Source organism: Fundulus heteroclitus, unplaced genomic scaffold (genome assembly GCF_011125445.2).
Source record: "Fundulus heteroclitus isolate FHET01 unplaced genomic scaffold, MU-UCD_Fhet_4.1 scaffold_106, whole genome shotgun sequence".
NCBI lineage: Eukaryota > Metazoa > Chordata > Actinopteri > Cyprinodontiformes > Fundulidae > Fundulus > Fundulus heteroclitus.
In genome coordinates this window covers 315,435-329,520 of record NW_023396519.1, presented here as the reverse complement: position 1 = coordinate 329,520, position 14,086 = coordinate 315,435, and the positions used below count along the sequence as shown (strand labels likewise).

Sequence of the window (14,086 nt, the reverse complement as noted above, 5' to 3'; positions counted from 1 at the left end):
ATTGATTAATTGAATTAAATTCAGTTTTACTTCACAACACGCCATCTCAGGGCACTTTACAAAATCAAATTCAATCAAATTATACAGATTGGTCAAAAAGTTTCTTATCTAAGGAAACCCAGCAGATTGCATCAAGTCTTGACAAGCAGCATTAACTCCTCATTAAAGAGCGTAGAACCACAATGGACAGTCGTCTGCATTGTTGATGGCTTTGCAGCAATCCCTCATACTGAGCATGCATGAAGCGACAGTGGAGAGGAAAACTCTCCTTTAACAGGAAGAAACCTCCAGCAGAACCAACCTCCAGCTGTGAGTAGGAGGTATGTACTGTAGCAGTCTGTGTTGCAGCGGGTCTGAAGAAGCCTTTGACTAAAGTCTTGTTGTCAAAGAAACTTTGACAACAAGACACTATAACATCCTATTTCCCTTTTGGGATGAATAAAGTATTATTGAACCGACCTGAATTGAACTGAATGAAATATTCGTTGAAGCAACTATCACTGAGTTTTAAATGTGTGGCGGCATGTTTGAATTTTGAAGTTTGGTGTGAGTGAAAAACATTCTAATACCGATGAATAAAATTGTTTCTTTTTATCTTTTCTTCACTGGCAAAACACAAAAAGTGTGCTAGTAGTTGTTGTCTTCCGCTTATCTGACACCAGGTCGTGGGGGCAGCAGACTCAGGGGGGACGCCCAGACTTGCTTCTCCCCAGACACCACCTCCAGCTCCTCTGGGGGAGGCCTGAGATGCTCCCAGGCTAACAGAGAAACACATCTCTCCAGCGTGTCGTGGGCCTCCTCCCAGTGGGACATGCCTGGATCACTTTCTGAAGAAGGTGTCATAGGGGACGTTCTCTCCCCACCCCCAGCCGGATGGTTGAGCACCTCACCCTATCGGTAGGGAAGTGCCCAGGAAGCTCATTTTACCCACTTTTATCCTACATCTCGTTCTTTCAGTCACGACCCAAATTTGGTGAGGGTAGGACCATAAACCAATCGGTAAATCAAGAGCTTCACCTTTCAGATAATCTCTCTCCTCACTACAACCAATAGGTGCAGCGAACTGCGCCTGCCACATCGATCCCCGGCTCCATTTTCCCCTCACTCATGAACAAAACCCTGAAATACTTAAATTCCTCCACCTGAGGCAGGAACTTCCCTCAACCATGAGAAGGCAAGCCACCTCAATGTGGTGGAGGGTTTGATTGATTCCCTGGGTTTATGTTGTTCGGAGCTAAATGCCTCTGGTAGAGTCTCCAATGGTAAAACAGGCTCTGGGTTATAGGTTAGACAAAGAACGGCTCACAAGCCTTCATGACGACAGAGAGAACGATGGCGAAGATGGGGCCCCATGCTGGAGCCAGTCCTGATGTAGGTGAGCGCCTGGTGGCTGGGTTACTCCTCGTGGGACCCAACCAGTCAAAGCCCAAACAAATGACGCAAGGCCAGCCCCCAGAGGGCCCACCACCTGCAGGGGGAACCACGAGGGACCAGATGGGGCAGCAGTCAAAGACGGAGACCTTGGTTACCCGATCCCAAGACGCTTAAGCTGGTGATTTTGAGTTCTTGTGCAGGCGAGAAAACATCCTGGTAGCAATAAATAAGATTGTTTCTTTGAATGTTTTCTCTGCTGTACGGCTGTATTAAAGTCAGTCTTTTTTTAAAAATGTTATGCTAGTCATTACAGTGGCATTTTAAGTGTTTACTGTAGTGAAACATAAAAAAAGTTTGAAAATTATTTTCGCTAAAATCTTTACAAGTTGGTGGCATTCAAGTTAAGTTGACGCTCTTTAAACAAACCAAACAAACAAAACACAGGTTTACCAGGATTCCAACAATATATATTTTCTCTAAACGTTTACATTTTCAGTACTTTTTGAGATTTCTGACAAGCTTCACACAAATTATCACCCAAACGCACAGTTCAGTACTAGCGTTGCACCAGCAGATGTCCTGGTTCTCTCAGATTTATCCATTCTCGCTCTGCTGTCTCTGACTCTGAGGTCAAGCTCCCAGTGTGCTTTGCAGCAGCATGAGGGTTTCTGCTCACAGAGAGCTATGCAGCAGTCATTTCCTGCCCTGCTCGGCTCTGGCTCTTATTTCCCCTTTTGCTGCTTCAAACAGCGCTGCCGTCTGCAGTTTGAGTCGTGCCTGACTACATTTCCATAAAATCTTTTTCACCCATCATTCTTTTGCAAAACAAACGATCCACTGTTGGTATACATCCATCCATACATATGTACGATGATTTGTTACTCTGAGAATCTAATTATGACATTGCTGGGAGGTAAGCTGTAACATACTTGCATAAGAAACGTTGCTTTTTGTCCGGATGTGGGGCGGGTCTGAGACTCTGACAACCATAAATCCACCCGTAGGGGAAGTAATGCCACTGTGACGATGAGCCAGAGGATCTTTATTTAGTTTCTGCTCTATCAAAATTGTTGGTCTGAAAAAAAAAAACTGAGCTCATAAGCCATAAGGAGCATTTCTCTTCCAACGATTCTGCGAATTCTGGGTGCTGTCTCTAAAGAACATTTTGAATAAAGCATGCTATGAAACCTTTACCTCGTCTTCTGTTAATTTTAAAGGAAATCTTTGGAATAAAACGTTTTACAATTTCATTTCTACCCCACTTTCGAGAAGCAGCTTAAGTCCACCCCTTGACCTCAAACATGAGAATGTGGGTTAAAAATTGAGGACTCAGTTCTAAGTGCTGCTGTTTTTTCTTCCCAGTAGAACCAGTTCTGTCACTCTAAATAACTTCGCCTACTAACAGCTACTCAGATAGCTTGTGGCATATCACTCAGATCAATATTGGCATGTGAAATATAATATCATCTTACGCTGATGACACCTGGTAGTTCAAACTAGTAACATAAAGATGTCCCCAAAAGCCTTAGTAGCCATAGTATTGTCATTGTCAAAAGTGTGTATTGTTGTTGGTGAAGATTCTCAGTCATCCAGGTCGTGATCAGTCCAAAGAAAAGGTTAAAAAAAAAAAAAACAACAACTGGACTTCCATTCTGAAGCTTTCTCTGTATCTGCAGGTGAGGCCTCATTGGAGCTTAGATTCACAGGTAGCTTCACATGGACCTGGTTGCCCCAACAATGGAGAGTCGTTAGGCTCATCGTTGGCCTGGCTCACAGCAGGAATGTTGTGGTCACATGCACAGAGGTGTGACGTGGGAATCTTGAAGTTTTTGAAAGTTGAAACCGGAGCCCTCCTCCTCTGTTTAAAGTTCCCAACTTTGGTCTATAAAGGTCTACAAAGCTTGGAACTCCACAGTACTCCAGACATTTTGAATCATGAAAGTGAAACATCTTCAGCAGGGGCGGTTCTAGGCAGGGGCCAACAGGGGCCCATGCCCTTGTAGAAATGGCCCTGGCCCCTGTTATGGCCACCGTACTAAAAGCATGATGTTAAATAAACTTCTCATAATTATTCGCAATGGCAAAGAAACCATAACTGATTGGTCACTTTGACCAATGTTATTTTTTACCTAGCTTTACTCTAAAAATAATTTAAAACTTAAAATGTTTCACCTTTAGCTTTAGCCGTATTGAGCAGGGGGCAAGGTTTTCACAAGTGGCTCACTTAATATTATTACACAGTTACACGGTTAACCATTTTATCGTTTTTAAATTTTTATGTTCTGTGCCCCTGTGAAAAAACACTGGCCCCACCTTGGCCCCCCCTGGTAAATTTGGTCTAGAACCGCCCCTGATCTTCAGATTCAGAACAGAAGTTGTTTTATTTTTAAACTTTTAAACTTTTTTTGGAATGTGCATTATTGTTGAAAAGAGAATGATTGCTTATTATGCTGGACCTCTGAGGTTAGGTGTGTGTGTGGAAAATCATCATAATTAACAAAATAGAGGCTTAAAAATGTCAGTCTGTGTGTAATATGTAGTTTACCGAGTGAGTTGAGATACAGAAATAAATTATATTTAAAAGCAGAGCATCTATTTTTGCTCTCAAAGCGAACCAGGCAGCACACAAAGGTGTCAAAGGCAAACCACAGCCTGACCCACAGCGTTGCTCAGCATCTAACCTGTAGAAATGCACCAAAACACATCGGGTTTTCTCAACAAAGCCTTTATTTTGTTTTGTCAAGTCTCACAAATTCTCATTTAAGAGGTAAAAGAGGATCAAGTAGAAATATAATTTGATAAATGCATTTCTCTGCCATTTCTTTATTGGCAACACATTATCTGCATCTCTTGATTTAATACTGATTTACAGAACAAGAAGTTACTGCGTCCCATCAGACTAAACAAATGTTAATATTGGTTAGATAACCCAAGTAGATATAAAAAATGGTTTTCAAATGATATAATTATGGGGAGGGGGGGGGATCTTTCCAGACAAACCTAGGTGTCTGTGAAAAGTAAATGCTCCCTAAACCTAATAACTGACATCAAGAGTTTGTGATAACTGGCAACAAATGTTTCAATGTCATCGCTGAGGAATTTTGATCCCATCTTTTTGAAGAAATGTTTTAAGATTTTTTTTTTAGCATGAAAGGCCTTTTTAAGGTCAAACTACAGATTCTGATCTGGTTTCAATTTCAGGACTTTGGCTCGGCCACTTCAAAACCTTTTTGTTGAGTCATTCAGAAGTGGCCTACATACTGTGCTTTGGACCACTGCCCTCTTTCACAACCAAGCTGTGATTGGGATTATGATCCGGTACTGATGGTAAAACGTTCTGGTAAAGAGTTCAATTTTATCATTCCATCAATTATGGCAAGTCGGCCAGGTCTAGAGGAAAAAATCATTACACTACTGCCACCATTATTATGGTCTCCTTCTGAAATGTTGCTATTTTTAGGCCAGATGTAACAGATTAATCCACAAGATATTTCCCCAAACTCCTAGAGGTCATTAGGCTTATAGGCAGATACAAGATTGGCCTTTATGAAGTCTCCCATGGATGCCATTTTTGCCCAGTGTCTTTGTTAAACAATGAACTTTGACTTCAGCCGGGGCAAGTGAAACATGCACCGCTTTAGTTATTGCTCTGGGTTATTTTGTGACATCCTGGATGTGGTCTTGGATGAATATTGCCAGCGGTCTAGGCATTAATTATCGAGTTATTTTGAGGAGCCCACAAATTTACACTGTTGTACAAGCTCTGCACCGACTACTTGTCGTTGCATCAAAATGTCATATCCTCAGTGTTGTCCCGTGAAAATATATAAAATAAAATAACAGTATTTACAAAAAGCTTTCACTCACTTGCATATGAACTCAAGGGATCCACCATTCTTAATCGCTAGGGTTCAACATGACGTTGGTTCACCTTTTGCTGCTATAACAGCTTCAGCTCTTCTGGGAAGAGGCTCTGGAGGGTTTATGGGTTATTTTTGACCGTTCTTCTAGAAGTGCATTTGTGAGGTCAGACACTGATGTTGGACGAGAAGGACTGGCTCTCAGTCTCTGTTTTAATTTATCCCAAAGGTTTTCTATCTGAGGTCAGGGCTCTGAGCAGGCCAGTCAAGTTCATCCACACCAAACTCACTCATCCACCTCTGCGCTTTGTGCTCCACTGCACAGGCATGTTGGAGGAGGAAGAGAAAAACCTCCAAACTGTTCCTGCAAAGTTAGGAGCATGGAGTTGTCCTGAATCTCTTGGTCTGCTGAAACATTAATTTCCTTTCACTGGACCTATAAGGGGTCAATTCCAACCTCACACTAGAACCTACCTCCATCAAACTTTACACTTGAAACAATCCAGTCAGACCAGCACCGTTTTCTTTTTCTCACTATTTTTTTTAATTCAAAAAGGCAACTAGCAACAAATCTAGCACCTTTTAATGTTTTCGGCGTTGTTGCACTAAAATAATTGCCTGAATTTGATTCTCGCACAGCTTGAGTCACTTATTCACCTCGTTCACTTTGTGCCTCTGACAACTGTTGTTTCGGTAAAATTTGACATTTGTAGTGGATTCAGGCAATGTAGGGGAAAAAAAAGAAAATTTCACACAGTTTGTTTGTAGTTTCAAACATATTTAGAGTATTTTAATCACATTTTGTCTCATCAAAAGCTTGTCTTTCCTACAACCTGAATCACAAGTGCATGAACAAATATGCAAATTACGTGATGTCATTTAGCGACTTTTAGGGACAGACAGACGGACAGACAGACGGACAGACAGACAGACAGACAGACAGACAGACAGACAGACAGACAGACAGATAGATAGATAGATAGATAGATAGATAGATAGATAGATAGATAGATAGATAGATAGATAGATAGATAGATAGATAGATAGATAGATAGATAGATAGATAGATAGATAGATAGATAGATAGATAGATAGATAGATAGATAGATAGATAGATTCAAGTCATATTACGTCAGACTAATTGAAGAAATATGGGCTTAACGAAAAGTTTGTTTAATGCCCCATTAAGGATTTTTGTCTTTAATAACCCATGTCAAGGTATTTTTTGTTAGATTAATATGTTTTAGAAGTTCATGGTAGCATTGCTAACCTCAGGTTCGGAGGCTAGATTCCCCTCTGGGGTGCCGGTGCCTGGACCTGGCAGTATAGGATGTGTGTGGTGAGGGCGAGTGTGTGTACTGAGTCCCTTTTTTCTTTTGGTTAGGAGTGTTTGCATGTGGAGGCACTAGGGTGAATGTGACTGTGTACGGGGTTTTCTGTTTGTCTTTTTCGTCAGTTTGGGTTTGGACTGCCCCCTCTCCTGGGACATCTCAGGTCTCCACTAAGTGCGGCAATTCGGCCCGCTAGTGCGTTGGTTTTCCCCTGTGTCCGCTGCTGGGTGCTCGTGCGGGCACCGGGGGTTGCCACTTTGTATCCCTGGGGTGTAAAACCTTAAAAAAATTACCTTAATTGGATAAAGCAGCTGTAATATGTTACCTACTTCTAGCAGGATAATGCACCAGGTCATAAAGGTCGGATCATCTCAAGTTTGGTTACTGTACTCTAACAGCCGATCATCCAATCTCAGTCCAACAGAACACCTTTAGGATGTGGTAGAAGGCTGGAGGGGTGGTGGGGTGTGCAGCCAACCTATCTGCAGCAGCTGTATGATGCTTTCATGTAAATATGCAACAAACTACCTGAGGAATGTTCCTGACGCCTCTCTGAATCTGTGCAGAAGACTATAAAGGCACCTCTGATCGCGTAACAAGGCGTGCCTAATAAAGTGGCCTGTGAGTGCATATTGCGCTCAAAGATAGACGTCAGGTACCAACATCCTGAAACTGTGCAAAACTACAGCGCTTAAGCTCACACCCGCTGACAGGGGGGGGGGGGCAAACAGGTTAATTGTTTGCCCCCCAGTACGGAGTGGGGGGGGGGAAAACTGACACTCTGACCATTAACATACAGGCAGAAGTATTTTCTCAGAAAATATTTGTGTGAAAACTATATAATATTAGAGTAACTAAATCAGGGGTTAAAGTTCTGTCGCTGCGACGGATTTCCGTCTTTTGGAAAATGAGCGCAAATTGTTTTCTGTCAAGGTTTTCAACTGAAGCTGTTCTCAACCAATGAAACGACATTAGCCAATCAGAAAGAGAGTAGGGCGGGTCTTTGCAAAGCGGACATCTGCCAGTCTGAAGTTTTATCGGTGTTCAATCATTCTAACTTTTGGAAGAGCGTCTCAAACTGACCACAGATGCTATGAATGAAAGTAGCGGTGGTCAGAGGTTTTCTTTGGATTTATGAACCAGCAGGTCAGAAAGTTCAGCGGATTGAACAGCTGACAACAACTTTGTAAGCGTGTCTGTCGCTGCTCCTGCAGTTAATGAGTTATTTCTACCTGTGGCCACGTCACCTGTCAGTGTTTATTCCCTCGCTTCCAGTAACTTAGCTGATAAACACAGTGACTAACCAGGGATCTCCCCATGATTCACTGTTATGTTTTATTTAAAACTGAAAGAGTAACGTGCTATCAATGCACACCAGGACACTCGTTAAATGATGAGGATTTAGATGCTGGTGACTCTCCAGCAGTAAGTGAGCAAGAGGCGGGGACACTGGGTCCATCCTGGACAAGGTTTCCAGTCACAGGGCTAAAAGTTAGCAGTTTTATTACACTTTAAAATAGTAAAGTGATGCCTTTTTATAAACTCAGGAGCTCTGATAATTAATTGCTGTGCAATAACGAGCAAAGCAGAGACTGATTATTGTAATGTGAGATACAGTACAGGACTGTCTCAGAAAATTAGAATATTGTGATAAAGTTCTTTATTTTCTGTAATGCAATTAAAAAACATGAAATGTCATACATTCTGGATTCATTACAAATCAACTGAAATATTGCAAGCCTTTTATTGTTTTAATATCGCTGATTATGGCGTACAGCTGAAGAAAACTCAAAAATCCTATCTCAAAATATTAGAATATTTCCTCAGACCAAGTAAAAAAAATATATATATATAACAGCAAAACAAAATCAAACATTTGAAAATGTCCATTAATGCACTCAGTACTTGGTTGGGAATCCTTTTGCACAGATTACTGCATCAATGCGGCGTGGCATGGAGGCAATCAGCCTGTGGCATTGCTGAGGTGTTATGGATGCCCAGGATGCTTCAATAGCGGCCTTTAGCTCATTTGCATTGTTGGCTCTGGTGTCTTTCAGCTTCTTCTTCACAATACCCCAAAAATTCTCTATGGGGTTCAGGTCAGGGGAATTGGCAGGCCAATCAAGGACAGTAATGCCATGGTCAGTACACCAGTTACTGTGAGAATCTTATGTCGTCTCTTAACCACTACCATACTTGTGATTTAGTTTACTGAACCAAGCTGAGTGTTTTTCAAGGCTCAGGAAACCCTGCAGTGTTTCCAGTTAATTAGACGATTCAAGTGATTAGTTGAATAGCCTGCTAGTATACTTTTTCACGATATTCTAATATTTTGAGATAGGATATTTGAGGTTTCTTCAGCTGTACGCCATAATCAGCGATATTAAAACAATAAAAGGCTTGCGATATTTCAGTTGATTTGTAATGAATCCAGAATGTATGACATTTCATGTTTTTTAATTGCATTACAGAAAATAAAGAACTTTATCACAATATTCTAATTTTCTGAGACAGTCCTGTATGTGTTAAATTAAAATGTATGACGTGATCATAGTGTTGGTTATGTGAGACGGATCACACCGTTTATTTCAATGATCCCGCCTTATGGGCAACAAAAAATGACTGATTCTGATCGAGTGAATGTTGTGCGTTTAATGGCAAAAAGGAAGCCTGGGTTGAAAATATCCAGTATAAACTACAGAGTTTTCCAGGGCATGAAGTATACAGTTAAGTTGACTTTTTTTTGGTGTGTGTGTGGTGTGGTGTAGAGATGGGGGCCCAAAATGACTGTGTTGTCCGGGGCCCTAGCAAAACTGTCAGCTGGCCTGCTTCAGCCAATGGGCTGTGTGCTGGGACCGGGTCCAAGCTTCCCTTTCTGTCATCAGAACCAGCAATTTGTGCGCTACGCCGCTGGACTCTCCGGGAGACTCTGTGTGTTTATGAGGCAAATAAAAACGGTGCATTTCCTCTCAATCAGAGCTCATGTGCGATCTGTTTGTGTTGCTCCTACCTGCGACAGTGGGAGGGCTCTCGTTTGATTTTACATACGTCGATGGGTGGATCGAGCAGAGCTGCTGGCGTACACGTTTATCCCACTTATCCCTGGCATGTGCTGCCTCGGTTTCAACAGGTAGCTTTTTAAATTCTTTCGCCATCTGTCTCCACTCGTCCTACCTTTTACCTTAAAAGGAGATCCAGCTGCGTCTCAGCAGCAGATAGGTGGACGCGGTTGTTTTCCCTATAAGGGCTTCGAGTCTCTGCTCTTAGACTCCTACACCTGGGGAATTAACTTGGAAAAACAAAAGTCAGTTTACGCCTCCCCCCCCCCCCACAAGACCCAAATCAGATGACGGTGGGGGACTTAAATGTTTGTGCTCTGTAATGCAATCCGAGCAATAGCAAAAAAAAAACACTGGGATTTAGGCTTTTGCATGTGTGATCTAATTAAAAGCTGAGGTTGCAGCTGTATCCGTGTCACACCTGCACAGAAGTGGGCGGGGCCGCAGTTGGAGGTGTGCTCGTTTACTGCAGCTCCTCCTCTATATGAGTCAACCTGCTTCCTTCTTATAACCCTCTCAGCATTCTGACTGCAGCTGCCATTTTTTCTCTGCTGACTCTTTCCTTGACACATCACAACCACAATGGTGAGTGAGCTTCCCAGACAATTTTTTTGATGAATTTTATTTGTACTTTGTCTTTGCGGAGTTGGGAAAGAAACTACTTTATTTGTTTGGCTTGCAGCAAATGCTAGAAAATTGGTTTTTCTGAACCACTTCCTTATTTCAAAAATGTCTGTGGAACATGTGCGAGCTTTTAGATATGTGGGTTATTTTTAAAAATTTAAAAAAAAGGGGTAATGTTAAAAGGGTGGCTGCTATGGAGCTTCATGGGGGAGAGAAATATTTTAACAGGGGTGCAAATGAATCTGCTGCTGGTGAAAAGGGTTAGTTCAAGGTGTGGTTTGCCTCCAAAATGGAGGGAGCTCTGTACGTGTTTGAAACCTGTTTTAGAGTGAATCCCCCAGGGCGGCGTTTCTTGTGCTAACTTGTTCCACTATGTCTGGAATGTGTCTGAACCAAAGCCTAAAACTTGCTGGGAAGCAACACTTGGCTGCTTTTTTTTAAGATTTAAAAGGGAAAGTTAATCATTTTTGTGAACTTTGCCTAAACTAGGCACACACTTTTGCACTCAAATTTTTTTTTTTTTTTTGAAGTTGTGAAGAGCTTCCTGTTTCTTCTGTTCTGCTTTTTTTTTTTCTTTTTTTTTTTTTAAGAACCAGAGAACAAGTAAAGGGTAGCTGCTAAAGCACCAAACTAGGCCCAGATGATATAATGGCCTCCAGTTTAACTAAAAATTTATAGTTTAATCTTGCCGTTGTGCTGACGACGCCTGTCAAATTAAGCAGACTTTTATAGAAATGCAGTCATTTAAGGAGGGAAAAAAATAAAATCTTTCCACCCTAAAAAGTGCATTTGAATGTTCTCCTCAGGCATCCGGCGTGCAAGTCGACGACCAAGTGAAGGACATCATCAACGACATGAAAGTGGTGAAGAGCGACGCCGACGCAAGCGAGCGCATCAGACTGGTGGTCTTGGAGATCAAAGATGGTTATATTAAAGTGGAGCACATCTACAAGGAAAAGGATCTGACCGGGGAGGACGTCTTCAAGTTCTTCATTAATCTGATGGACAAAGAAAAGTGCCGCTACCTGCTGTACGACTGCCACTTTGAGACCAAGGAGTCGAGCAAGAAAGAGGAGCTGGTCTTTGTCATGTGGTACATATTTTTTCTTTTATGAGGAATTTTAATTTTATTTTTATTTTTTTTATAGAGGGACTCTTGCACATTGAAACTGAGCAGGGTTGGTAACATGGATGACCATTTCTGTGTTTCAGGGCTCCCGAAACCTCACCCATCAAGTCCAAAATGCAGTACGCTAGCTCAAAAGACTCAATTAAGAAGGTCTTGACAGGTATGTTTGTGCATTTTTCTTAATAACCTACCAAGTTAAACCTTTTTTACGTTCCACATTTAAACTCTTGAGTGACTCCTAAATTCACCCTTCTTAATTTTTTTTTAAGGAGAAAATTAATTTTTAGTATTTCCCTCTCTGATCCCGACAGGCATCAAACACGAGCTGCAGATGAACGACCTCTCAGATTATGGAACCAGGGACCAGTTTGCAGAGAAAATCTGCAAGAACGTTATCAAAGTTGAAGGCCATCCTGTCGGCCATTAAGTCGAGGCCTCAAATATTCCTCCCCGTTTCTGAAAAGCCCAATAATTATGATTATGATGGCTTCTGATCCTGTTGATTCAGTTTGTTAAAACCGGTCTTTAATAATAATAAAAATAAAACAAAGTTGAGCTCTGTTCAGTCATATCACTTCAGTTCCTCTAAAGGGTAAATCTTTGTACATGTTGGTTTAAATTCTTACTTTCCTGTACAGTTATTGACTGAGGTACATTGATGAGCTGTAAAATCCCTTAAGGTTTACAAGCCGAGTGGCCGGGCTTAACGTTTGACCCACATCTGCATTTCTTAGACTATTACACTGTGGCCGCTTGGAAGTACTGTACATTTTTGTATCTAAAAGAACTGAGTTCAGAGAGAAAAAAATCAGTCAATGCTTTGTCAAATAAAGTATATGAAACTTTATTATTTTGAAAGTTTTTATTCATCTTTTGGGGTTCAAAAGGTCGGTTTTATCTGCCAGATGTAAGTTGAGAGAACATCTGGTTGTATTAAGCTAGTGCTTGCATAATATTGGTTGAGGGTTCTTGACTTAGACTTTCTTGTGGCTGTGCGTCCCGCATGTCATTCTTCCAGAAATGTGCTTTAGTGGTTTAACATGATCCTGCAGGTCTTGGATACAGCTGAGGGTGACTTGAAGCATCTAACTCCACTGTTTCCTTAGGGGGGGGAATTCCAATCCTTAAAATGAGAGTTTTTTAATAACTTTGAGGCTCTGCCACACCTCATGCATGTTTTCTTTAATATAAAACTATTTGGCTTTAAGACGAGTGGAAAATGCCTAATGTATCAGGAAGTTTGGAAATCTGACTTAAACTCCTGCGACTAACTCTGTAGACCAATAAAAGCCGTTGTCCAAGTGCCACCCAACTTTCTAAGCTTGCCAGAAGTCATTGCATCTGTAAGGAAATGAGACTTGCTGCTGCAAAAACCATGAGAAGGGCTGAGCAAACTAAAAACGCAACCAGCAGCGAGGTGCAGCAGTGTCTCGGTGACGTCACTTCTCCTTCTCAGATTCGAGCCAAATAAGGAATAGTTTGGCAAGAACTCGTCTTGTCTTCGGATTGGAAAAATACTTTAAGTTGCTCTTAACTCTGCATCTGTATGCAACCGTGCACCACAATGGCTTTTTTTTTTTTTTTTACTGGGACGTTGGAAACATCTAAACAATACTGGTCTTTAGTTTCACTTCTACAAAGTGTCGTTTTAAAAGCAGATATGCATCAAGCCTGAAACCAAAGCACAAAACGTCCTTTGTGCAATACATTTCCGGGTGTGACTTGAACATGAAGGCAGAAAAAGTGGCTGAAACTAAAGTTGAGCGCTATATTAATGCCCCTGAATTTGACGAGCAGTGAGAACGTTGTCGTGTGGTAACACTTCCTGTCAGAAGACCTGTGACAGTTTTCTCACTCAAAGCAGGATGTTACTGTTAGCAGTGAATGCTACGCTGGGCAGATCAACTCTTTATCGGTCCCAATAAAGCTCTTCAAGCATTCATGACTTAGACGTTCATCTCCATACATTAGACAGGGTGCTTGCTCTTTTTCCAAATTAAAATTCCAGACTTTTTTAAAACTGATTTTTTTTCCCAAGACCTTAACTTTATGTACTTGTATACTTGTGTGCCTACTGCCTACTTCATTGGTTGAGATTGTACAAACTGTTTATTAGAAATGTTAATTTTTATAGGCTAGTATTCAATGAACAAATGCATTATTCACAGTAAATTATGCTTTCACTGATGAAAACGTTTCAAAACATGAAAATCACAAGTACATGAATTTCACATCAAACAAGTGTTTGATTCCATTAGGCTAATACAGTTCGTGACCAGTTAGTAAAATTATAGTTTTATAGCCTAACTTCCTATTTCTCATTTCACAATGCCTTTGAGCATACTGTAAAATTCTACCACACATTTTTTTCCCCATACTTTAAGACTTTCACACAAAATTCAAGACTTTTCAAGGTCTGGAAAACAGTGTTTTCAAAATTCCATACTTATTAAGACTTTCAAGACTTGCGCAAGCACCCTGATTAGAATATCGTTTGAAAGTTTATTTTGGTGATTTATTTGGTGAATTAAATTTAGCACAAAAACTTGAAATATTTCTGCATAGGAACGCTTTTATGTGGTACTAGTGGGTCCACGGGGCAGGACTTGAATCCGACTGGTCAGAGTCCTGTATACAAGGACGGCAACAGAAAGTTGGGTGGAAGGACAAAGTGTTAGAAAAGCAACACGGAGGACTGCAGCTTTGAGA

At 41.2% G+C, this 14,086-nt stretch overlaps 1 protein-coding gene across 1 annotated transcript; it reads left to right on the top strand.

Annotated features, from left to right (window-relative positions):
• Nucleotides 1-10,073: 10,073 nt before the first annotated feature.
• Nucleotides 10,074-12,224, top strand: LOC105923341 (cofilin-2). The gene is made up of 4 exons (XM_012859256.3): nucleotides 10,074-10,209; nucleotides 11,055-11,341; nucleotides 11,461-11,537; nucleotides 11,689-12,224. The coding sequence occupies exons 1-4, from the start codon at nucleotides 10,207-10,209 to the stop codon at nucleotides 11,802-11,804; spliced, it is 483 nt and encodes a 160-aa protein (XP_012714710.1). The 5' UTR covers nucleotides 10,074-10,206; the 3' UTR covers nucleotides 11,805-12,224.
• Nucleotides 12,225-14,086: the final 1,862 nt, after the last annotated feature.